At 49.3% G+C, this 27192-nt stretch overlaps 1 protein-coding gene across 7 annotated transcripts in view; it reads right to left on the reverse strand.

Moving 5' to 3' along the window:
* Positions 1–27192, reverse strand: part of PDE4B (phosphodiesterase 4B) — a 294866-nt gene that overhangs the window by 16749 nt on the left and 250925 nt on the right. For 6 of the 7 annotated variants that reach the window (XM_029083418.2, XM_029083417.2, XM_029083416.2 and 3 more), the window contains one exon: positions 2386–2479. In XM_029083418.2, the coding sequence (XP_028939251.1) occupies positions 2386–2479 (94 nt within the window). Of the gene's footprint in view, positions 1–2385; positions 2480–3205; positions 3639–27192 lie in introns of those variants that run through there. The other variant, XM_029083423.2, reaches the window with a different exon arrangement.

Genomic DNA, 27192 nt, shown 5'->3' on the forward strand with positions numbered 1-27192 from the left:
AGTCCGCTGAGGCCACTGATTTGAAATGGTTTTTCTGTATAAGGGCAGACGTGCCTTTCACCTCCCCTCATGGCTAATTGGGCCTTTTTATCCTTTCCGTGACCATCGTCTTCTTGTGTTAAAACGTAGGAAGGTGACGGTGGGCCGGCTTTCTTCCTGTGGCCAGCCTCCGCCCGGTGCTGTCAGTTGGGCTTATTCGGTCTCTCGGGCCCGGATCTCGGCAGAATGATGTCAGTGGCGGTGGCAGCGGCAGCGGCAGCCCCGCTTTTTCTCTGCTTAATTAGAGCGAACCCTTCGGCAGCAAGAGAATGAGGTGATCTCCCCCCTCCTGCAGTCATTCACAAAGAAGCCTGGCTGGAGGCCGTAGGAGTTTCCCTCCGCCCGGATGGGGATGACGGCTGGATATCTCTCTCCACCCCCACTTCGGTTCAATGCGGAGATCCAGGAATGCCAGGGAGCTCAGCCTGGGCCCCGGTTTACCCATTCCACCCAATGCTTTCGGGGTCCGGATCCGGAAGATCTGCTCCTCCGGGGTGAGATCGTACACAAAACCTGGGCCGAACACCAGGGGTGAACAAATGCCCGATGAAGAGCGAGGCTGCATTTCTGCCGCTCCTGCTCAGTGAAGGGCCTCTACAGTGGCAAATTCCTCTGGTTTCTCTCCTCTAGAGCTTCAGAATTCTATCACTGACGGATTGAGCGGAGCGCTCTTAACCTAGACAAGCGCCATCTTGCACCTTGGCTCATCCGGTCCTTGAAGCACTCCTTTAATCAGGTGCAGGGGCATGGAGGCAGCAGGCCGGGCCAGCCGGTCCTGTCAATCAATCAATCATATTTATTGAGTGCTTACTATGTGCAGAGCACCGCGCTAAGCGCTTGGGGGAGTACAATAAAACAGACTTGGACACATTCCCTGCCCATAATGAGCCTATCCCCAGTTTCTCAGAGGTTGCACATGAATGACTATCTTCTCAGTGCAACAGAGAAAGTAAACTCCAACTAATAAGCTGACCATCACCCTTACAACATGGGAATTGTGGTTCCATTTGGCTTCACCCTGCCAGTTCAAAAATGCAAGTGCCTGCCCTTGTCCTTTTTCTCCTTTGCTTTGCTCTGGGCCATGACAGCCATGGGAGCGGTTCAGGCCCCGAGTAGCCCAGCCCCTGCTCTCCCCTATGCCAGGGGTCCCAAGGTGTCTTCCCAGAACCTCACAGAGCCACTACCCTAGCTCTAACTCATCTCCTCATTCCCTTCATTTCCCCCCGACTGCTGAATTAATTCACCGTCTGTCTCCATGGCTAAGCCGCGAGCTCCTTGAGGGCAGGGCCCGAATGTGTCTATTTATCGTGCTCTCCCGAGGGCTCCCCCAGTGCTCTGCACACCCAGCAGGTGCTCGGCAAGTACTACTGAACGACTGACTGGGGAGGTCGCCTGCTCCTGCAGGCTTCACTAAACCAGTTTCACCGGTTTAGCCCAACCCATGGTGGGGCTTGGTGGGGGCACCCCAAAATGACACAGAAAAATGGATGGTGAGGCAGCTGATGAGGCAGCCCGTTTCCCAGGCCATACGGAAGACAGACACCGGTGCTTTTCCGAAGGAGCCCGGGGTCACGATTTGGACCAGTCTGTTGGGAAACAAAACTGCCGGAAGCAGAACGGCCAATCTGGGAAGGTGGGGGTGATGGCATTTTTTTTTTCTCCTAGCCTACAGAGATTTTCACTAAAGTCCCAAAGTTTTTGGAGCGACATATAGAAGGCTGGCTGAGCCCTGAGGAAAAGTCCTTAGTTTGAGTAGGTACCTTGATAATATTCTTATTTGAACATTATGCTCATTTTGATTCAAAATTGACTACTTGAAATCATCCCCTCTCCTGCCCTGCCCTCCTCTCTCCCCATAATGATAATAATAATAGTACTTATTAAGGACTTACTATGTGCCAAGTACTGTTCTAAATGCTGGGGTAAATACAAGTTAACTAGGTTGGGCACTGTCCCTGTCCCATATGGGGCTCACAGTCTCAATCCCCATTTTCCAGTTGAGGGAACTGAGACTCACAGAAGTGAAGTGACTTGCCCAGGGTCTTACAGCAGACATGTAGCCAAGTCAGAATTACAACCCAGGTCCCACTGACTCCCAGGCCCGAGCTCTATTCACTAAGCCAGGCTGCTTCAAGCTAGGCCACTGAAAATGAACAAATGCCCAGGTAGAAAAACTGTGCCTGCCTAAGACAGATAGCTGCAAGAATACGATGCCAGACACTCAGGACCCTCTGAGGAGGAAAAGAAAGAGAAGGGGGAGGAGAATGAGGAAGAGGAGGAGGAGGAGACTTGTTATTGAGCGAGTCCTGCCTCAGTGGACCAGGAGGGTCCCGGGATTTGCCTTACCTAAAAATGTGTTGGAAATGTATTCGGAAACCTGGTTCCCAGACCGGCTCATCTCGGACAGGTGGGTCAGCTCGCGGTTCAGCATTCTCTTGAACTGTTTAGGGGGAGAAAGAAATCACTCAATCAACCTGATCAAGGGACCAAGAGCCCCACTGAAAAGACTTCTGTCTTTTTTCCCCCGCGGGGACCCCGGGGAGGGAGGGACTCCAAACAGGAAGAAAGTACAACAGGTTCTGGAGGTTTTGTGCACATTGAAACCAATAAAAACCCCCGAATGAGTCAGGATCTGCTGGTCCCCTGGGAAAAGAAACCCGATTCCTTAAGGTTGGAACGTCCGGGGCTCTTTGGGGAGACGCAGGGAACACAGATCTTTTCCCCAAGCGGGTCTGGGGAAATGCATCTGGACGACTGACTTGGCTGCCGAGTTCGATCTTCTAGGGCCATTTCGTTTTGTGGCAATGAACTCTGAAAGGGAATTAAGTCACCCTCACCTATTCAGGAGGAGTCAAGGTTTCTCCTCCAGACAGAATGCGAGAAACCCCCAACCGCTCTAGGAGGAGGGTTGGGGAGGAAGGGGGATATGGGTAGGTTGGTGTCAAGGGTAGAGGGGCAGTACACATTGGGGATTCTCATGAGCTACAGATGCAATCAAATATCTCACGGCGAAATGCCAAAAAAAAGTGTCAAACAATGAACTTAATTTCCAGGTAGGAATGAAAGATGTGGCTTTCAGCCTTCCTCTCCAAACACACATGAAACACACACACACACACCACACAACAGACTCACAGACTTACTGTCTTCTGACATTTTCACCCACCTTGATGTAACCCCAAGATACAGACAACAAATAGTTCGCTTCCGGCATTTTGGAGCACCCCCAGGGTCCGCAGCTCCCCAAGAATGAACGTGCGGCGGCGGGGTGGAGAGAGAGAATTCCAAAATGGACAAGGGACCCCGGTCAGAAGCGGCGGAGATTTCCCACGAAGATGGGCTGCCGGCCAGCCGGAGAGCGCGGGCAGGGGGGACCGCCCGAGGCTGCCTCGCCTGAATCCGGCCACCTGCCTCCGGCCAGCTGCCGCCAAGCCCTGGGGAATCCGGAATCGTCCAGCTGCCTCAGCTGCCGCAGGGGCTCCTGTGGTCGTCGCGTCCTGCCTGGCTCACCTATACGAGGGAGCGGTGATGGTTCCCTCTTGAGGGGGATGACAGTCCGGGGAGGATGAAAATGGAGGAAATCCTGGGCATGTTTAAGGAGCTCCAAAGTAGACACCCTCCCCCTCTGGCCCTAATGCTGTGTGTGTGTGTGTGTGTGTGTGTGTCTCTCTCTCTCCCTTAGCTCTGCTCCCTCCTAGCAGTTAGGTGTTCTTTAACCCTTGCTGGCTTGGAACCAATCGATCGCTCAGCGTGAGCACATTCAGTGCACCCAGCTGTCCCTTGGGGATCGGGGTTTAACCGTCTCTGCTGGGCAGAAGCCTGGTCCTGACCCCTCTGGGCCCCAAATGTCCAGCCAGGGAGATCAGGAGGGAGAAAAAGAGATTTTACCGGCTCGGTTCGCCACGGCTAAATGGGCGTTTCTGAGAGATTCCACCGGTCGGCTTTGTTCCCATCAGTGATGGTGATAATAATCGTGGTATCTGTTAAGTGCTTATCAGGCCCTGCGCTAAGCGCTGGGGTGGACACAAGCAAATTGAGTCAGACACAGTCCCTGTCCCATATGGGGCTCAGAGTCTTAATCCCTATTCTACGGATGTGGAAACTGAGGCCCAGAGAAGGGAAGTGACTTGCCCCAAGTCACAGGGCAGACAAGTGACAGAGCGGGGCTTAGAACCCACCCATGATCTTCTGACTCCCCAGGCCTGTGCTGCTTCTCTGGGGCCTGTCAGAGGGTCTAGCCTAAGGGTCCCAGCTGGGGCCATCCCTACCACGCGGGTCTCCATCGGGGCCTCTGAAAGACATCATCCAGCCCGCCGAGCCTTTCCCTCACCTACGCGGTTAGACCAAAGGCCCAGCTTGGGGTCCGGGCCCCCTCGGGACCCTGGCTTCCATTCGGCCCCGTTTACCGCGGACATCGGGTACCAGGGGATGACAAATGGCTTGTGATCAGGCATCACGGCCAGGATCTTGGCACCACGTTTCACACCACCCGTTACGGCCCGTCGAACAGAGGAAGCGATTTTCTCTATTCAGTGGTTCTGGTTGATCTGACTGATCTGACTGGATTTCCTTCCCTTGCTTTCTCTGGCTTTTCCCTCCTCCTTCCTTCTCTCCCTCGCTCCCCCTCCCCCCGGTCCTCTCCCTTCCCCTCCCCGCCGTGTTCTCCTGGAGATGGGAGACCAGACACGAGTCACTAGCCCTGCCGCAGATACCTTCCGTCCCCCTCCCCCCGCAATCTCGCAGCTCTCCCCCAACCTCCAGGAGTTCAAGTACAGCAAGTCGGGAGAATATCCAAGTACCATGGCAACGGCATCACATGGCAACTGGCTTCCTTGACTGAGAGGTTTCCCTTCAGATTAGCATCACGCACAGCCCCTCTTCCCCCACCAAAGAACTCAAGTGCCGGGATCCGCCCGGAGATGCTCAGACCCAGTGTCAGATCACTTGGTCTAAGTCAGAGGAAGCCATTCTTCATCTGGAGGGATTGACCACCATCCTCCTTGAGTCCTGACAGCCCAACTGCCACAGGGGATCACAGGTTGGGGCCAAAGGACAGATGGGGGGCCGGCCAACAGACTCAGGAACCTTTCTGGGGGGGTATCTGTTAAGGGCTTACAATGCCCCAGGCACTATACTAAGCACTGGGGTAGGTACAAGCTAATCAGATTGGATATGGTCCAGATCCCACCTATTTTGCAAGATGAGGGAACTGAGGCACAGCGCAGTTAAGTGGCTCGCCCGAGGTCACACAGCAGACAAATGGCAGGGCCGGGATTAGGATCTATGGCCTTCTGACTCCCAGGCCCAGGCTCTATCCAGCAGTTCATGCTGGTAGGATCCGGGTTAACTTGAAGAGACAGCCTGGGGCCCGGTTGCTTCCTGGGCATTTTTTGTGCACTTTCCCAATTCCGGGCTCCCTCCTCCACCCTGACCCCATCCCAGAGGTGGGGAAACATGCCTGTCGGCTATCGGGTGTGTTTCCCCTTAAAAATGTTTGGGAGAGGGCTTCTCCTCTTCATCGCCAGCAAAAAGTCCTCTTGTGCCAGCTATTGGGCCAGGAATTACCCAGGTGGCACAGAAGGGCAGATTCAGCCCCAAGGAGACAGCCTGGTCTGAGGGGGAAGGGAAGAGCGCAGGATTTGGAGTCAGGAGGCCTGGACACTAATCCCAGCTCTGCCCCCGGCCCGCTGTGGGACTCTGGCCGGCCCGCCTAACCTCTCTGGGCCTCAGTCGCCTCATCTGTCAAATTGGGATAAGATACCTGCTGTCTCCCTCCCTCCCCACACTGTGCTATGATCCACTAGACTGCAAGCTACTTAAGGGCAGGGATCATGTCTACTAACTCTCTTGCAGTCAGCCAGTCGTATTTATTGAGCACTTACCGTGTGCAGAGCACTGTACTAAACGCTTGGGAGAGTATAATATAACAATACAACAGACACATTCCCTGCCCACAATGAGCATACCTTTGTACAACAAGGGTACATAATAAAGTACTCTGCACAGCGTAAATGCTCAATAGATACTATTGAGATTGATTGCTTTCATCGCTTTTCTAAATTACCACTGAGCCTTGACCTTTTTGCCATTAACCCTGTTACAGTGATATTTCTACTACCGATAATTATAAGATTGATAGTAATTATTAAAGCCTTACTATGTGCCAAGTACAGTACTAAGCGCTGAGGTGAATGCAAGACAGTTTTATGGCTCCAACAATAAGGACTGCATGATCTCGCCTCCCTGCAGTTGATTTTATTAACCCAGGCTGCTATTCAATGCTTGTTTAAAGACTTCCCTTGGTAATCTGGTGGTGTTGGGCAGAGTCACGGGGAAATTCAGAAGCAGCTACTCTCTGGGTAAAACCATTTGCTTTATTGGTTTCGACTTTCCTCAAGCTGAGGTGCCACTGACAGTTACTGTCTCTTTCTCAACCGCTTCGCTATTTTGTCTGTACTGCTGCCGGGGAGGGGCGAGCATTTGGGGCTTTGTGGACCGCTCATAAACAGTGGCGGGGGCAGTGCCGAGGAGGAGTCTTTAGCTAAATGAATTTCCCAAGCTCAGTACAGTGCTCGGCACATAGTGAGCAGCGGAAGAAACAGCATGGGCTAGTGGAGGGAGCACGAGCCTTACGGTCAGAGGGACCTGGGTTCTAATCCTGGTCCCATCATTTGCCTGCTCTGTGACCTTGGGCAAGGCACTTCACTTCTGTGCCTCTGTTGCCTCATCTGTAAAATGGGGAAGGAGACTGAGCCCCAGGTAGGACAGGGACCGTGTCCAAAATGAAAAGCTTGCATCTACCCCAGTGCTTGGTACAGTGCCTGGCACATAGTAAGCGCTTAACAGATACTATAAAAAAAGCTAGCACTTAACAAAAAGTACTATTACTGTTGTGAACCCTTTGTGGGAAAGGGACTGTGTCCAACCTGATTACCTTATATCTATCCCATCGCTTAGTACAGTAACTGGCACTGTAAACCAGTAAGCGCTTAACAAATACCATCATTATTATTAGTAAATATCATTGCTGCTATTATTATTATTAGAGACTGTGTCCAATCTGATTGTACTGTATCTACCCCTGTGCTTAGCAGAGTGCTCTCCACATAAGGACTTAAGTACCACTGTTTATCGAATTCACTCATTCATTCAGTAAAGGCCAGGCCCCATTCATGCTCCTTGCCCATTCAGTGACCACGCAACCAAACACCACGGTCCGATTAACCGCCCTGGGATTTCTGACACGCCATCCGAGATACCAGTCACCACCGCTGCTGACATAAAAACCGTAATTCAAACGTCACGGCCAACCTGACACGAGAGACATTCACTACGTCTTTAACGGGCACGGCCGCCCGGGTCTCCTGACACCTTCAACACGGATGATCTGGTAAAGTGGAGTCTTGAGTTTGGAAATTGGAGAACGATTCCTCATCCACTCGAGACGAACCTCGTGGCTTGGGGCTGCTGACACGTTTTCTTGGAAATCCTCTTAACGGCCAACCCGAAATACACCTTCTTTAAAAATGTGTGTAATTCCTCCTAATGGGTCAGCCAGCCCCTTGAAAAACCACTCAGAAATCCCATCCAGTCCCCGTCAGGCTAGATGACAAACACCCCGAGGTTGAAGAGCGTAGATTTGGAATCTCGCCCCTCCTGATAAGGAAGGGAGGAAGATGCATCGTGGGTCTTTTAAGCTTTATATATAACTTGGCGTGCGTTCGACGCTTCGCGAGAGGATTAGAGAATGACTCCAAAGCTGGTTCATTTCCCAATGTTTAGATTTCTCCAACCCGTGGTCTCTGACAGAGTGGGGCCCTTGCTCTAGGTCTGAAAAAAACCACCTCCATTAAGTGGCAATCTTCCTGACATCTCATCAATCGTACCTTAGAAAATGCAAGGCACCAGGATCGACTGTTAGGGTGGTTTTTTACCATGTCAATTTACGCGTTTTGCTTTCCCAGGGTGTCTTCCAATGGGGATGGAAATCTCTGTTCTATTATAATCCACATAAAAGCATGATGATGACAAGCACGATCGTATTTATGGAGCACCTACTAGTGCCAAGCACTGTGCTCATCAGGGTGGTAGATAAGAGATGGGAACCGGTTTCTGTCCTATCCTGGGGTTCACATATTTAGAGGGTGAGGGCAGGTCTTTTGGCCTCATTTTACATATGCAAAACTGAGGCCCAGAGAGTTTAAATGTTTGGTCCAAAGGCACATAGCATGCAGTGAGGCAGAGCTGGGATTAGAATCTGGGTCTCTGACTCCTACACACATATGCACACTCTTTCCACTGGACCACACTGCTCCATTTCAAAAATCAAAACACGCTGTTTACCAGATTTGGGGTATTGGGTTGAAATGAATTCAGTATAATAGAAGGTTTTGAATTCAGTATAATATTATGAATGACCAATATCCTAGGGGTCATGAGGGGACCTCAGTTAAGCATGGCATTTTGCACATTCCTTTATTTCCACAACTCTGAAAAAGCAGGATTACCTGTGTGTCCAGCACACTTATCTTTGGGGGAGAGATAGCATCTGCTTACTGTGTTCCAGCCTCACGTAAAGAAAGCCATCTTGGAAGCCTGCTCCCAAGCCTGGAGGCACAAGCCTGGTCTGACCGGACAAGATTGGCGTGCCCACCGACAACAAATTTTCAATAATAATAATAGTGATAATTGTGCTACTTGTAAAGCGCTTACTATGGGCCAGCCATTGTACTAAACACCGGTGGAGAATCTAAACAAGTCGTATTGGACACAGTCCCTGCCCCACACTGGGCTCACAGTCTTAATCCCCATTTTACAGACGAGGGAATTGAGGCCCAGAGAAGGGAAGTGATGTGCCCAACGTCACACAGCAGACAGGTGGCAGAGCCAGGATTAGGACTCATGACCTTCTAACTCCCAGGCCCGGGCTCTATCTACTAGGCCATGCTGCTGCTCCAAGTGAGACACATTTGTGGAGAGAGAAAGAGGGAGGGAGGAGACAAAGAAAGGGAAGGGGGAAGGAGGAAGGGAGGCAGCCTCACCTGGGAGCCTCCATCCCAGTCTCTGAACCGATCATCCTCTACCAGATCTTACAAGCTTCCATTAGAGTGTAAGTTCCCTGTGGCCAAGGAACAGGCCGTGGGTGGCGATTGTGCGTTTGCGTTTGATAGCTGCTAGATCAACACCGTACCTGTGGCTATTACAAGAAGAACGCCCCTCTCTAGACCATAAGCTTTTTGTGGGCAGGGAATATGTCTACCAACTCTTTTATACTGTACTCCCCTAAGTGCCTAGTCCAGTGCTCTGCTCACAGAAAGCGCTTAATAAATAGGATTGATTGACTGAACGCAGCCCCTGGATAGCTCTTTGGTCTGCTGGACACAGAGAAGCACTACTCGGACCACCAGCCATCAGCCTGGGCCAGTAAATTCCTCACCAGCTCTGTCTCGTCTGTCTAGTCATCTGTGCCTTTCCCCAGCTCTTATGTGTAGATGGGTAATCGATTGTCAGATCTTCTATCCAGTGCTTAAACAGTGCTTGGCACATAGTAAGTGCTTAACAAATACCATAATTATTATTATACCTAATCTGATTCTTCCATCTGTACAGTCAAACACCTTGCTCCTACCTACCTGGTTGCTCTACTACAATCCAGCCCACACACTTCGCTCCTCTAATACCAACCTACTCACTGGACCTTCATCTCGTCCATCTCACCGCTGAACTTTCACCCACATCCTGCCTCTGGCCTGGAATGTCCTCCCTCTTTCTGTCCAACAGACGATTCCCCCCCATTCAAAACCTTATTGAAGGCACATCTCCTCCAAGAGGCCTTCCCTGAATAAACCCTCTTTTCCTTTTCTTCCACTCCCTCCTGCTTCGCCCTGACCTGCTGTATTTATTCATCCTCCCCCCACCCATCCCCAGCCCCAGAGCACTTACAAACATATCTGTAATTTATTTATTTAACATCTATCTCCCCCCGCCGTCTAGACTGTAACTTCATTGTGGGCAGCAAATATGTCTGTTATACTGTACTCTCCCAAGAGCTTGGTACAGTGCTCTGCACACAGTAAGCACTCAATAAATATGATTGACTGATTGTATGTATTTTCAGGCTGCTTCTCCCATTGGTATGCAATTCTTATGTGTCAGGAATGTGTCTTATCCTTCTCTTGGACTTTCCCAGTGTGAGAAGCAGCATGGCTCAGTGGATGAAGCATGGACCGGGGACTCAGAAGGACCTGTGTTCTAATCCCGCTCCGCCACGTCTGCTGCGTGTCCTGGGGCAAGTCACTTCACTTCTCTGGGTCTCAGTAACCTCATCTGTAAAATGGGGATTAAGAATATGAGCCCCATGTGGGCAGGGACTGTGCCCAACCTGATTAACTCGTGTCTCCTCCAGTGCTTAGAACAGTGCTTGGCACAAAGTAAGCACTTAACAAGTACAATCATTATTACTATTATTATTACTATTGGACTCCACAGGGACCACCTAATATCTAGCTCAAAAATTCCCACTCCAGGAACAAATCATAGCCTGCCAACCACGCATCAATCTGACCCCTCTCCCCACTTGCCAATTTTATTTCCACATCCGCGACTTCAGGAGTTCGTCCCAACCCTCTCCTAGGCTACCCAAGTTTTCCACTCTCCCAGCTTCCTGGGCTAACAGCTTTCTGTAACTTTCTGAATGCTCACCTTCTGCTGGGTGGAAAAACATTTCCTTTATTTTGTACTCTTTCTCAACTGCCCCCAAGGGAGGGAGGAGGTGGGGGTTAACAGGGAACAGGTCCTTTCCTGACAAGAACCTTTCAAGCAGACATCCACCCCTCCACCCCCCACCCCCCACCCCCTTGGTGCTGGGGAAGCACCAGGAGGGTGAAATCACCTTCTGGGGAAACTCCAGAATCCCAGAAAGTCTCTACACTCTTTCCCAGAAACTGGTATGTCAGCTCGTTAATTCAATTGTATTTACTGAGCACTCACTGTGTGCAGAGCACTGTACTAAGTGCTTGGGAGAGTACCATCCAACGAGTTTACAGTCTAGAGGAATTAATTATGGTATTTGTTAAGCAATTACTATGTGCCAGGCACTGTACTAAGCACTGAAGTGAATACAAACAAATCGGATTGGACTCAATCCCTGTCCCACAAGGGGCTCACAGTCTTAATCCCCGTTTTACAGATGAGGTAACTGAGGCCCAGAGAAGTGAAGTGACTTGCCTAAGGCCACACAGCAGATTAGGAATCATGACTTTCTGACTCCCAGGTCCATGCCTTTCAGCCTCTGTGTCAGGTATGGGCTCTCCCCACACACTGAAAAAGGCTTTCCGTGCCCTGAAGGCCAGAATCTGGAAGCCAGCCAGGGCGACAAAGAGAATTGGAAACAGTCCCGCCTCCTAGAGGAGACAGCTCCACACTAGCTGCTGTGCTCGGTTAATAATGTTGGTATTTGTTAAGCGCTTACTATGTGCCGAGCACTGTTCTGAGCGCTGGGGTAGACATAGGGGAATCAGGTTGTCCCACGTGGGGCTCACAGTCTTGATCCCCATTTTACAGATGAGGGAACTGAGGCACAGAGAAGTTAAGTGACTTGCCCACAGTCACACAGCCGACAAGTGGCAGAGCTGGGATTCGAACCCATGAGCCCTGACTCCAAAGCCCATGCTCTTTCCAATGAGCCACGCTGGTTAGCATCCTGAGTCTGATCTGTGACCTCCGAGAGAGATGGTGAGGGGGTCAGAGGCACTCTGCTCCCATTGAAGGCCTCAGGCTGGCAATCGATCCATCAATCGCATTTATTGAGCGCTTACTGTGTGCAGGTTCTGGTAATGGTATTTACTGAGCACCCACTGGGTGCAAAGGGCTGTACTAAGCGCTTGGGCGAATCCACCAGAAACAGAAGACAAGTTCTTTGCCTATGAGATGCCTCCGCATGGGAGACAGACATAAAGATAAGAGAAATAAAGTAAGCAGCTCAGATATTCGCTGAGTGAACGCCTGGCTCTACATGTAATAATTATGGCATTTGTTAAGTGCTTCCTATTTACCAGACACTGCACTAAGCACTGGAGACACTGTACTAAGCGCTGGATAAACCCAAGCGCTGAGGACGGATATAAAGAAGTACAACAATGTGAGGAATCTCACCCCTCCAGCTGCTGTTGATCCTCCCAGGTTCATACAAATACTGGCAAAGAAGTGATCTGATACTAAGGTGACTTAAGGGTTCTAATCCCAACTCTGCCACTTGTCTCCTGTGAGGCCTTGGGAAAGTCAGTTCACTTCTGTGTGTCTCAGTTACCTCACCTGTAAAATGGGGATGAATACTGTGAGCCCCACGTGGGACAACTTAATTACCTGTATTCACCCCAACTCTTAGAACAGTGCTTGGCACATAGTAAATGTTTAACAAATACCAACATTATTATTATTACTACCTCATCTGGAAAATGGGGATGAACACTGTGAGTCCCATGTGAACAGGGACTATGTCCAATGTGATTACCTTGTATTTATCCAAGTGCTTAGTACAGTTCTTGGCACAAAGTAAGGGCTCAACAAGTACCATCATGGTGCTGAGGTGGTTGGGGGAGGGGCGACTCAGTTGTTTAGTCAGTTATTTACTCAGATATCTATCTGGTGCTGACATGCCTGTGTTGATCCGCAGTTTCTTTGTTCTTCCTCCTGTTCCCACTATTCAGGACTCACGTATATTTCCTCCAGTGGACTGTAAGCCACTTGTGGGCAGGGAGTGAGTGCTTGCTTCTGGAGAACTTTGCCAAGCACTTGGTACAGTGCTGTGCACTCAATAGGTGATCAATAAATGTCTTGGAATGAATGAAAGTGGCCTACAGAAGGCTCAGTTTTCTTTCTTTTCTTGAGGGAAGCAGCGTGGCCTAATGTATAGAGCACGGGCCTGGGAGTCAGAGGACCTGGATTCTAACCCTGGATCTGCCACTTTTCTGCCCTGTGATCTTGGGCAAGGCACTTCACTATGCCTCAGTTTCCTCATTTGTAAAATGGGAATTAAGAGTGCAACTGGCACAGAGTAAGCACTTTAGAAACACCACAAATATTATTTCTTTTCTTAAACTGAGAGAGTCTATTTCCTTCTATTTCCTATTTCCTTTCAGGGTCCCATCCATGAAACATCAAAAACCACAGAGATGGGGGGAGGCATAGAGGTTCCCCTCAACCCAGGACCCTGACAGGCTCTGAGAGTTTCCAGTCGGGGTTGAAAAGACCCAAAATGATGGCTTTATGACCCGTTTGCTCTTGGAAGCCCAGCCCCTCCCTCTCAGAAGTCCATCCCCCACTCCCAAGGAGAAATTCCCTACCCCCTTGCTCTGAGAAGAGGGTAATAATAACTGTAATATTTGCTTAGCGTTTACTATGTGCCAGGCACTGTTCAAAGCACTGGGGTAGATACAAGCTAATCAGGTTGGACACAGTCCCTGTCCCACATGGGGCTCACAGTCTCAGTCCCCATTTACAGAAGAAGTAACTGAGGCCCAGAGTAATGAAGTGACTTGGTCAAGGTCACATAGTGACGAACTGTGGAGGCGGAATAAGAACCCAGGTCCTTCTGACTCCCAGGCCCAAACTCTGATAGGTCATGCTGTTTCTAAGGGGCAGGGAGGGGAAGGGCATATATCCAAGGCAGCAATTGCCAGGTCCCCAACCCCAGAGAAGCTCCTCAAGGGAAAAACCACTGCACACCATCACTTGGCTTGGGCAGGAAACAGAAAGCCTGTGAGGAACAATAATAATAATGATGGTAATAATAATGATTATGGTACTTGTTAAGTGCTTATTTCATTCCAAGCACTGTTCTAAGCACTGGAGTAGATACAAGCCATAGAGAAGCAGCGTGTCTCAGTGAAAAGAGCACGGGCTTGGGAGTCAAGGGTCTTGGGTTCTAATGTGGCTCTGTTACTTGTCAGCTGTGTGACTTTGGGTAAGTCACTTAACTTAGTAAGCGCTTAAGAATTACCATTATTATTATACAAATTAATCAGGTTGGACACAGTCCTTATCCCACATGGGGCTCACACTCTTATCTCCACTTTACAGCTGAGGAACATATCTCCACATGAAACAAAGTAACAAAATCAGGGTGGAGATAACTCCCTCTCTATCTCTTGGAAACAAACAAAAAATCCCCTTGCACACTTCTCTTCCCCCCCTCCTCATCTTGGAACAGACCTAGGGTCTCGGCCATGCCAGAAGCCACAAGGAACGTGTCAGTTCACGAGGCCCGAAAGGCAAGACTCTTCCGCCTTAGGGAGGCAAGCGTCCGGAGCAGTCATAAACAAAGTTCTGATGGAGGGAGAAGGAGCACTGCGGAGGGATGCTAGCGAACAGGGCCTGTGGGTGGGAGGACCCCCAGGGAGAGGGGCAGATGGCTTCCTACTTTCTGGAAACCAATCAACCAGACCCCTCTCGAAGTCCCTGGGGATCCAGCCAGGGAGAAAATTTCCAGGCGGTGGCTGCCAGGAGAGAAGATGGGAATTAATATTTATCTTCTTTCCAAAGACAATGAAGTCCTGGCTGAGTGGAGAGCCAGTCCAGCCTCCCGAGATGGCCCAGGGTCCCCCCGGTCCCGGGAAGTTGGCAATGGGGAGCAGAGGAGATGGGGTCAGCTTGCACTCACACCCTCGCCGACCCAGGCCAGGACCTGCCTTCCACCTCCATCAGCTCCTCGAAACTCTGCCACGGCCACCTCCACTCCCCCGCAAAATCCCAAGCGCTGGACCCCTAACAAACTTCCAGAATGCCAGAGCTCTGCCACTCTGGTCTCCCGCAGTCAGCTACAGGCCCACACCCACCCAGAAATAAAAAATCTTTCCTCAATTCTCTTTCATTTAAACCTTCACTCTAGGCAGCATAGGCTAGTGGAAAGAGACTCCTGGGAGTCGGGAGACTTGGGTTTCAGTTCCAGCTCTGCCCTGATCTGCTGTGTGACCTTGGGCCAGTCGCTTAACCTCTCTGGGCCTCAGTTTCCTCATCTGTAAATCAGGGATAAAATACCTGCTTTCCTTCTTATACACTGAACCCCACACCAAAACTGGTCAAATCTGATTGGTTCATACCTACTTCAGTGCTTAACACAGGGCTTGGCAGAGAATCAACATGGAACAACTACCATAATCAACAGTTTTAGAATTCTTCTGCAGTAAGGAAAATAAAGAAGAAAACAGGGGGCGATTGAGCTGAACAGTCATTTTTACATTCAGGCCCAAGCGTGCGTTTCATTCTATTTTTCCACCCTGAACGCTCTGACCCTCCCTCTCTCCCCCAGCATCAGGTGTTTACTCTGCATTTCAGGGGAACTAGCCGGCTATGTAAAAATTTTCCCGGAATGTCTATTTTGTGTGTGGGAATTTTTTTCCAGGTGTATCCCTTGGGAACCCTGAAATCCTAAAATTACATAAATGGGAGTGCTTGGTATCCACCCTCTCTGCTCCCTCCCCACCTAAGTTTACATAGACTTCTGCCAGCATTTGAATATGCGCACATTCATTCACTTGGGTGCCTCTATTTCTAGGTATGCTTACATCTGTCTGCCACCCCCACAAATGGTGCCTTTTGAAGCAGAGCTTTCCTCTCCATCACACACCCCAGTGTTCGTTGGGGAGAAGGAGAGGGTAGCCAGGAGCTTGGAAACGGAAAGGAGTCCCCTTTAAGGGGATGGCTCCTCAATGTCTGCTGTGTGACCTTGGGCAAGTTTTTCACTTCTCTGGGCCTCAGTTACCTCATCTATAAAATGGGGATTAATACTGTGAGCCCCATGTGAGACAGGGACTGTGTCCAACCTGATTAACTTGTATCTACCCCACCACTTAGAACAGTGCTTGGCACATAGTAAGTGCTTAACAAGTACCATAATTATTATTATTATTATTAATTTGTTACACCACCCCCAATTGCTTTATACTCTCCCATCTTCATATATTTTAATATCTGTCTCCCCAGCTAGACTGTCAGCTCATTATGGGTAGGGAAGTATATTCAATTTTGTTATATTGTACTCTCCCAAGAATTTAGTATAGTGCTCTGCAAATAGTAAATACTCTATAATACAATGGATTGATGAAGGGACTGGATCTTTTCTACCAACTCTGTTATATTATACTTTCCCAAGCACTCAGTGTAGTTCTCCACACTCAGTAAGCACTCTATAAATACAATCAATTGATTAACTGATTGGGTCATCCCTACCGGTTTTCTTGTATTTTACTCTCCCCAGGGCTCAGAATAGTGCTCTGCATGCAGTAATGCTCAACACATACCACTGAAGGACTAAACTGAGCAGTGGAGACAGCGCAAGGTGAGTCAGAAAACTGAATAACCGTACAGGGAACACGACTGGGATGGACAAACGATTCTGAATTTTCCTGAATTGCCTCCAGTCGCCTGATCTCGCCTCTTGTGGGAGTGAGAGGCGCTGCCAAAACTTGCTGAGATGCAAAACAAACCCATAACGAACCAGTAATCTAAGCAACATCCCCCGGCTGCTGCTGCCACCACACACACACACAAACCTCTCAAAATTCCCAATTCATTCATTCAATTGCATTCATTGAATGCTTTCTGTGTGCGGAGCACTGTTCTAAGCACGTGTGAGAATACAACAATAAGCAGACACATTCCCTGCCCACAATGAGCTTACATCGTGGCTTAAATGTCTCTTCAAGTGAAAAGAAGCCTCACTGCTCCCTGTGGAAAGACCAAACTGGCAAACGCCCACTGAGTGACGCCCATCTGCCACGGGAGGGTTTCAAATTCAGACCCCATGGCCGGCAGCCTGAGGTGAGGGCAGCGCGGCTTTTAAGGGAGCTGTGGTCCCTCAAAAATTAGTTCAGAGTGGCTGTGGGTGTCTGAATTCCACTGAGGAGACCTGATGTCTCAAACACAATGGTGAGTGTCTTGTGACGGGCAGGGAGAGGTAAGAGAAGACGTGTGCTCCACAGCCCATTTGTGCCCCTCACACACACACACACACACACATACACACATACACATAGAACAAAGCCCGACAAAGAAGAGCCCGAAACCCCCGGGAGTGTCCGCCTTCCTCCCTCAGAGATGGTTTAACGACCCTTTCTTTAAGGAACCCCCTTGGCCACTTCCAGGCAAATCAAACAAAGGAAGTGACAGCAAAATAACCCAAAGACTAAACAGTTTGGACCCGCTCAAGGGAAACATCACGTACGAGAGGGCAAGGCTGGCAGGTCTGACGGATGGCTGCGGTGGACGGCGTGCAAGGAGGCACATAGGCATTGGCCTATTGCCCTTTTGGGGCGTCAGAGAGTCCAGGAACATGACCGAGGTTTACATTAGGGCCGTGGCCTGGTGGATGGAGCCCGGGCCTGGGAGTCAGAAGGTCATGCATTCTAATCCTGGCTCCGCCACTTGTCTGCTGTGTGACCTTGGGAAAGTCGCTTTACTTCTCTGGGCCTCATCTGTAAAATGGGGATTGAGATTGTGAACCCCATGTGGAACGGCGGCTGTATCCAACTTGATTTGCTTGTAAATAATAATAATAATTATTATGATATTTATAAAGTGCTATGGGCCAGGAATTGTGCTAAGCGCGGGGGTGGATACAAGCAAATCAAGTTGGACACAGTCCCTGTCCCACATGGGGCACAGTTTCAATACTCATTTGACAGAAGGGAGAACTGAGGCACAGAAGTGAAGTCACTTACCCAAGGTCACACAGCAGCCAAGGGGTGGAGCCGTGATTAGAACCTATGACGTTCAGACTCCCAGGCCCATGCTCTATCCACTATGCCACGCTGCTTCTCAAAGTGGCGGAGCCGGGATTAGAACCCAGATCCTTCTGACTCCCAGGCCCAGGCTCTATCCACTATGCCATCTTGCTTGCATCTACCCCAGAGCTTAGTACAGTGCCTGGCACATAGTAAGTGCTTAACAGATACCAAAATTGCTGTTATTATCATCATGTTCAGTCCTTACTCCTCCATGGTTGGGCATCTCCGGGAGCTGGGCTCCCCCTCCAAGTTACTGGTGAAGCCCACCCATCCGAAGCCCATCCTGGCTCTTCCTTGCCCAGACCCCCCGTTTTTGGGGGTGGGTGTCCTTCTTTCCAAGGCAAGGAGAAGAACATCTGAAGTGTTCCCCAATGAATTCATCTTCCCCTGACCACCTGCCCCCTCAGAACTTCTGCACCAGCTACACCCTTGTGTACTCACAACTGGCGGGATCACTTCTGACCCGCTACACCTTTGAGCACTGACATCCAGTGTGGGAGAATTTCTGCACCAGCTACACTCTTGTGCATTCACAACTGGCAGGAGCACTTCATAATAATAAGTATTATTATTATCATTATTATTATGGTACTTGTTAAGCACTTACCATGTGCCAAGCAATGTTCTAAGTGCAAGGGTAGATACAAGTTAATCACGCCGGACACAGTCCCTGTCCCATGCAGGGCTCACACTCTTATTCCCCTCTTATAGATGAGGTAACCGAGGCACAGAGAAGTGAAGTAACTTGCCCAAGATCACACAACCGACATGTGGCGGAGCCGGGATTAGAACCCATGTCCTTCTCAATCCCAGACCCGTGCTCTATCCACTAAGCCACACTGCTTCTCACCAGCTACACACTTGTTCACTCACAACTGGCGGAAGCAATTCTGCACATACAGATGGGCGTGCCCATCCACTGAAGGACATATTCATATCCGCATCCACTTCTTCTTCCTCCTGATCATAAATCAGTTCAGCATCCGCCTCCGCGCAGCTCAACTGTCACCTCCTTGAGGGCAGGGGTCGATGTCTGCTAACTCGCACTCAGTCCAGTGCTCGGCACACCGTGGGTGCTTATTAAATTCCGTGGATTTGCTGTTCGACCTGAATCACTCTGATCGCATGGAAGCATTTCATGTCAGAGACTCATTTCCCCAGGCTGGCTGGTGACAGCTAGGGTTTTCGGTTTTTTCCAAGTTGGGGCCACCATCGAGAAAGGGTTTTTCCCGTACATTATGGGACGACAAATCCCTTGGAAGCCAGCTGGCTGCAGTGCAAATGAATGGCAACTGTCCCTCCCTCACCCCATCCTCCGTCTGCTGGCTTCCTCTAGGTCTTCTCTGCACATTCCAGTGGGGGCTATTTTTCCCTAATTCTGTGCTCTGGCAGCTAAACACTCAGCCCTAAACTTCTATCCCAGCTGCAAATGAATCCCACGGGCTAATAATCCCCAAAGTGAGAAGCCTCGGGAGAATCTCTGGTGGGAAAACACCCAGACAGTGAGGCAAAGGAAACTTACATGCCTCAATTTGGGACAAAAGGTAGTCTTAAAATGCTGCCCCCATCGTGCCTCCCCTGCAACTCGACATCAGAGCATGGGCTTGGGAGACAGAGGTCATGCGTTCTAGACCCTGATCCGTCACTTGTCAGCTGTGTGACTTTGGGCAAGTCACTTAACTTCTCTGTGCCTCAGTGACCTCATCTGGAAAATGGGGATTAAGACCGTGAGCCCCACGTGGGACCACCTGATTACTTTATATCTCCCCCAGTGCTCAGAACAGTGCTTGGCACATTGTAAGCGCTTAACAGATACCATCATTACTATCATCATTATTCATTCACTCAATCATATTTATCGAGCGCTTACTGTGTGTACAGCACAGTACTACGCGCTTGGGAGAGTACAGTATAGCTTACAGTCTAGAGGGGGAGGCAGACATCAATACAAATAAATGACAGATATGGATATAAGGGCTGTGGGGCTGGGAAGGGCGAAGAACAAAGGGAACAAGTCAGGGCGATGCAAAAGGGAGTGGGAGAAGAGGAAAGGGGGGGCTTAGTAAGGGAAGGCCTCTTGGAGGAGATGAGCCTTCCATAAGGATTTGTAGGCTATTCTCCCTCCGACAGACCGTGAACCTCATGTGGGACCTGATCATCTTATATCTACCATATTCATTCATTCAATCGTATTTACTGAGCATTTACTGTGCGCAAAACACTGCACTAAGTACTTGGGAGAGTACACTATAACAATAAACTGACAGATTCCCTGCCGGCCACAAACGTACACCACTTAGCACAATGCTTGGCACATAGTGAGCCTGTTGTTGAGAAGGGATTGTCTCTATCTGTTGCTGAATTGTATTTTCCAAGGGCTTAGTACAGTGCTTTGCACACAGTAAGTGCTCAATAAATATGCCTGAATGAATGGTGAGTGCTTAACACACACCACAATTATTTTAATGATTATATTCCATTCTGGCAGGCAGGTTACCACCAGCTTTCAGCCCTTAGCACAATGCTTGGCAAATAGTAGGTGCTTAACAAATACCACAATTATTAGCTGGATGATTATATTCTATTCTAGCAGGCAGGTCACCACCAGCTTCGCTCTCCAAAACTGTTTTTTTTCCCCCTTGCTAGATTTTCCCAAGCCAGCTGCAGCCAGCTTTCTCTTTCTCTCTCTCCAAATGACTCTAGAGGGGAAGGTGCACTTTAATCCAATTACAACAACTGATTTGAAACCTTGTAAAATGTAGACTGTGGGCTGTAATTTCCACCTACCCTGGAGTTTGGAATTGGGAGTTCAAGTGCAATGGGCAGTTTATTGTTCCTACAGCATTTCCTTATCATTGGGTAAGCTGAGACAAAACTTTCTCGGAAATGAAGTCAGGTACACGACAAATGAAAGGAAAAATGGGGCCACGATAAAGGAACAAAAGATGCCGCCTTTTCATCCCCGTGATCTCAAGTTTATTTTTTGTCCTTTTGGGGTGGGGTCGGGGGAGGCTTTCATTAAACAGGTAATGAGGAAGCAGAGTGGCCTAGTGGATAAAGCACTGGCCTAAAAGCCAAAGGACAAGGGTTCAGATCATGGTTCATCCACCTGCCCGCTGTGAGACTTTGGGCAAGTTGTTTCACTTCTCTGTGGCTCAGTTTCCTCAACTGCAAAATGGGGATTCATGACCTATTCTCCCTCCTACCAAGACGGTGAGCCCCATGTGGGACAAGGACTGTATCCAGCCTGACTGACCTGCATCGACCCCAGCGCTAAGAACAGTGCTTGACACATAGTGCTTAAGAAATATAATAAACCCCCCCAAAAACAAATGACACAAAATAATAATGATAATAATGATTGTGGTCTTTGTTAGGGTTAAGTCGTTGGGGTGAATACAAGCAAATTAGGTCGGACACAGTCCCTGGTCCCATGTGGGGCTTGCAGTCCTAATCCCCATTTTACAGCTGAGGTAACTAAGGCACAGAGAAGTGAAGCGATTTGCCCAAAGGTCACACAGCAGACAAGTGGCAGGTAGCAGACACCTTCCCTGCCCATAGAGAGCTTACAGTATAGAGGGGGAGTCAGACATTGTTATGAATGCAAACATGAATCAAACACCAAAATCTTCAGGGAAACAGGACGCTCAGCCGGGGACCAGGACAGAGGAATTGCCTCTCAGTGAATTGCATAAAGACAGCGTCCATCTGGGCAAACGTGCGCTTAGTATAGTGCCAGTATGCGATGTCCTGTATCTCCCTTGCCTTGCATGCCTTGAAGGCAGGGAAAGAGCGTCTTGCTTCTCTTGTGCTCTCTCAAGCCTGAGGGTAGTGCTCTTGACCTATTGCTTCAGGGGAAGTTTTATCTCAGGTTACCTCGTGATAAGCAGCACTTAACACAGCAGAAAAATATCACAGAAGAGGAGCATCCTAGTGGATAGGGCATGGCCCTGGGAGTCAGAAGCTCATGGGTTCTAATCCCAGCTTTGCCACTTGTCTGCTGTGTATCTTTGAGCAAGTCACTTCACTTCTCTGGGCCTCATCTGCCTGTCTGCTCATTTTGTTTTGTTGTCTGTCTCCCCCTTTTATTCATTCATTCAAAAGTATTTATTGAGCGCTTACTATGTGCACAGCACTGTACTAAGCGCTTGGAATGTACAATTTGGCAACAGAGAGAGACAATCACTGCCCAACAACGGGCTCACAACGGGGGAGACGGACAACGAAACAAAACAAACAACTAGCCTGGCGTCACTATCATCAAGATAAATGGAATTATAGATATATACACGTCATTAACAAAATAAATAGAATAATAAATAATATATAGACTGTGAGCCCGTTGTTGGGCAGGGATTGCCTCTGTTGCCAAATTGTACATTCTAAGCACTTGGGTCAGTGTTCTGCACACAGTAAGCGCTCAATAAATACAACTGAATGAATCTGGAAAATGGGGGTTGAGACTGTGAACCCTACTTGGGACAGGGTCTGTGTCCAACTCGATTTGCTTGAAACCTCCCCAGCGCGTAGTACAGCACCTGACATGTAGTACGTGTTTAACAAATACTATAAGCACATTTCTTAGAAACAATGAACTAACAGCTTGTGGCACTTGAACTCCCAATTCCGAACACCAGTAATAATGATGGTATTTGTTAAGTGCTTACTATGTGCCAAGCACTGTTCTAAGCACTGGACTGTTCTAAGTAAAGTGCTCTCAGCAACTCAGGAGGCGCTTAATAGATACCAACGGATGACTCGTGTTGCTACGTGGAGGGAGGGTGTGTGGGCGGGTGAGTCTGTGCAGCCCCAGTGAGGGAGGAGGCAGGTGGTGTCACAGTTTGAGGCCTTGAGAATGAAAACACCTTTCCCCACCTATCCCTCCCTCTTTGCTCCCTCCCCTCTTCCTGTCCCACTCTTTGTACACCTGGCTGAACACTAGGGGTGAGGGCACTGAAGTCAATCAATCAATCGGATGTATTGAACACTGACTCTGGGAGGAGCACTGGATTTGAGCACTTGGATTAGTAACGGTGGCATTTGTTAAGCGCTTGCAACGTGTCAAGCACTGTTTTAAGCGCTGGGGTAGATACAAGCTAAACTGATTGGACACAGTCCCTGTCCCACATGGGGCTCACTGTCTTAATCCCCATTTTACAAATGAGGTAACTGAGGTAGAGAGAAGTGACGTGGCTTGCCAGGGTCACACAGCCGACATGTGGTGGAGCCGGAAGATTAGAACCCAGGTCCTTCTGACTTCCCAGGCCCAGGCTCTATCCACTAGGCCAGGCTGTTTCCCACTAAGCCCATCCCTGCCTTCAAGGAGCTTAAAGTCTAGCCATGCAGCTTCCTGGCTCGTGGCTCTCTCAGGGCACCAGGCGACGTCTCCCTCTAGATTTGGGGTAGTAATAATAATAATAATGATAATGATGATGGTACTATGTGCTTACTTAAGTGTTTACTATGTGCCGAGCACTGTTCTAAGCGCTGGGATAGATAGAAGGTTATCAGCTTGCCCCATGTGGGGCTCACAGTCTTAATCTTCATTTTACGGATGAGGCGACTGAGGCCCAAAGAAATGAAGTGACTCGCCCAAGGTCACACAGCTGACAAGTGGCCGATCTGGGATTAGAACCCATGACCTCTGCCTCTCAAGCCCATGCTCTTTCCACTAAGCCATGCTGCTTCTTAGGGGGCTTAGGCTTTTCTGAGCTCCCCCCACATCTACTCACACCCTCTGGCTTCCCTGCACAGCCCCCTTGCTCCCCAAAAAGCCTAGGCAGTGGCAGAACTGTCCAGAAGAACTGCCCCTCTCCCCCTCCACCGCCGGCAGCAGAATGAGGCCGATCGTGCCCTGGACAGGTGTCGGCTGCAGGTGTGGGCCGGGGCTGTGGGGGCCGAAGGAGAAAAATGACCTCATTTCCCTTTTCAGTCCACCAGAACTCAGCTCCTACAAACTTCCTAAACACGTCTGAGGCTGAGGATCCCAAGGATTTCCTTCCCAGCAAACACTCTTCAAACTCAGAGACCATGCCTACTGCTTGGCACAGTGTTCTGCACACAGCCGGCGCTCAGTACGTCCTAAGGATTTCACTAATCCTCACACAGCGTCACCCTGCCCTTCTTGGGGGTGGGGAAGTGTTTAACCGATCGTGTCTGTGGGTTCACGGCGCACCTCAATTTGGCCAAAGCGGGGCCCCGGATGGGTGGAGGAGGATGGTGAAAAGAAGGACCACATCGGACAGGGAGAGGTAGGAGACAGCTTACGTAACGTTCGCCTAACCTGCCCTGAGCTCAGCCTGGGAACTATTGCCTCATTTCTGATCTGCACTAAACACACACAGGCACCACTTCTACTTTTGCTACTTTTTCCCGACTGGGCCCCAATGGAGTTAAATGCCAGGGTGTTTTCCCAACCCCACAAAAAAACTCTCTTCCAAAGTTTCTCTCGCTACCGGCCAGGAACCCAGGAGAGGAGACAACCCCTCCCTGGTGGTGCGTCTTTGTGGACTCCCCTGTTGTTGTCGCAACTCTGGACTTTTCGGCCTGTCTGTCAGGAAGGAGACAGGAAATTCGAGTCACACTTATAGCAGCTGAGCCATTCCTGCTATCATTCTCCAATGACGTAGTTTGGCTTTGGTGACACAAGGTCAGGAACTCAGCCCCGGCATAGGTCAGGAAGATAGGTCACTGTTTATACTGTTGTCGCACTGGGGATCGAGCTGCGGGTATTAGCTTTCTTCCTTTCTATACTGTTTCTTTTTCCGTTTCTCTTTTATAATTTGGAGTCAAAGCATCCTGTTTTCAAAACATCTGACTGTTTTGCCATTAAGGAATTTATTTCCCTGTAACTTATGCCAACTTCCATTCTTCATGGTGTGTGTGTGTGTCTGTGTGTGGGGGAGTGGCGGGGGGGGGGTGTGAAAACATTGAAAAGGAAGGGATGAATGGACACGTAACGTAATTAAGATGAATGACCTTAATTTACTCCCTGTACACCACAAAAAACAATCCAGTTGTCCCATAAAGCCGATATGACTATGCGCCCATTCCCTTGGGCTGGTTTTGGTGTGGTTGGATTCCTGGAAATGACTTTTGGAGTTTGGCCAGCACAAAAGGAGCCGGCCCCTTGGGCGAACACTGAACCGAGAGCTGGAGACCAGGTTTCTAGTTCCACCTCTCCTACCCGTGGAACTTTCCGCAGCTGGACCTCAGTTTACCCATCTGTAATACCCATCTGTAACATGGGAAGAAGGCTCCGGGACCCTTTCCCGCCTTACGGGGATGTTTTGGGGACAATCTTTTTGCCAAAAGACATGGGCCACTGGTACTCCTCAATAACAAGGTGGCTCTGATGTGGCACGCAACTGCATATAAGTTGAAAAAATATTGGGAGAAGGGAATATTTTTCTATTTTTATAATGGTATTTCTGAAGTGTTTACTGTGTGCCAGGCACTTGTTCTAAGCACTGGGGTTGATTTAAGCTAAGCGGGCTGGACACATTCCATTTCCCACATGGGGCAACAGTCTTAATCCCCATTTCACAGATGAAGGAATTGAGGATTGTCCCAGGTCACCCAGCAGACAAGTGGCCGAGCCAGGATTAGAACCCGAGTCCTTCTGTCTCCCTGAAGGACCGGCTCTCTCCACTAGGTCACGCTGCTTCAATCTGACTACAACCCAACAAGAGAGAATTTAAATCTCACTTCATCTGAACAAAGCCTCCACTTCCCAGACAGAGAGAAACGCTGCTCCCTTTAACCCAATGGAAAAGCTTCTGATGACAGAAGATCCCAAAACAGAGACATCCCAGTGGAATTTAGGTTGGGCTTCCTCAGACAGGGAAAAATGGGAATGGGTGGCCAAAGTGACAATAACTTTGGTATCTGCTAAGCACTGTACTAGGCACTGGGATAGATTAAAGACGATCAGGTCGACCACAATCCCTGTTACCCGCAAAATTCACACCCAGGTACTGAGGAGGAAGTCGGGTGTGTTTTTTGGCTTGGGTGGGTGGTGTCCTGGAAAATTCTTGGACTTTCCAACCCACCCTTATCCCTACACCTAGGCTGGGCCCCCACAGGGACTATGCAGGGCTGGAGTTAATCCTGGCGGCAACGACTGGAATTCAGCCCTTTTTGGAGGCGGCTCCATTTAACTTTCATTGCTTCCTGCCGGCACCTCTCACAGGAAAGGAAGCCCGAGCCACCGTAGGATACACTATAGGATGCGTTCCTTGAACACCGAAAATCAATCCTCGATCTCGCAAACCTTCACAAATAAGTCATCTCGTGTAGCCCGCTGCTGAATCTTTCCCACCTCCCCCCCATATATCCCAGACCTCCACTCGCCCCACTTCCAAAGTCTTACCCAGAGCATATCACCTCCAAGAAGTCTTCCCCGATTATTCATTCATTTTATCATATTTATTATTTACTGTGTGCACAGCACTGTACTAAGCACCTAGAAAGAACAATTCAGCAACAATTCTCTCTCCCCACCCCATAATCTTCTGAATGGTCTATGCACTTGGATCTGTGCCCTTTGGACATTTGGTACTCACCCAGAGCACTTATAAACATATCTATAAAATTATTTATTTATATTCATTCCTGTCTTCCCCCTCTGGACTGTAAGATTATCATGGGCAGGGAACGCGTCTACCAACTAAGCCAGATTGTACTCTCCGAAGCGCTTAGTCAAGTGCTCTGCATACAAAATAAATACCATTGATTGATTGGGTGATAAGCAGGTTGGATGTAAGACAGTGGGAGGGGGAGAAATCTCTTTCCAACTTGCCCGACACAGAAGCAAATCCAGGCAAAACTGCCTTTCTGCACAACAAACTAATTTGGAGTTGGAAATGTAATACATGGGATGAGTTTAAACCAACTAGTTTAATCAAAGAATCAATCGTATTTACAGGGTGCTTACTCTGTGTTTGGGAGAAGCCAATGCAACAGTTAGTAGACGTGTTCCCTGCCCACAGAGAGCTAAGCGCTTACCATTTGCGGAGCACTGTACTAAGTGCTGGGGTACAATACAAGAGTTGGTAGATATGTTCTCTGTCCACCCTGAGCTTACATCTAGAGGGGGAGATAGTTTAAGAGGTGGAAATGCAGCGTTTTCTGGGCCTCCCGGGATTAACCACTTAGCTTCCAGCCCTCAACGCCATCCTGGGTCCAGCACAGAGTTGCCCTGTGGTGGTCAGTCGGCTTCTGCAGAGAGAAGCTGCGGAGGAAGGGATGCTAAGCTGGAGTGAAAGTATTTCTCTTCTGGGACAGGGACTGTTTCCGACCTTATCATCTCGTATCTATCTCAGTGCTTAGAGTAGTGTTTGACACACAGTAAGCGCTTAACAAATAGCAT

The sequence above is a fragment of the Ornithorhynchus anatinus genome, chromosome 18 (assembly GCF_004115215.2).
Source record: "Ornithorhynchus anatinus isolate Pmale09 chromosome 18, mOrnAna1.pri.v4, whole genome shotgun sequence".
Taxonomy (NCBI): Eukaryota; Metazoa; Chordata; class Mammalia; order Monotremata; family Ornithorhynchidae; genus Ornithorhynchus; species Ornithorhynchus anatinus.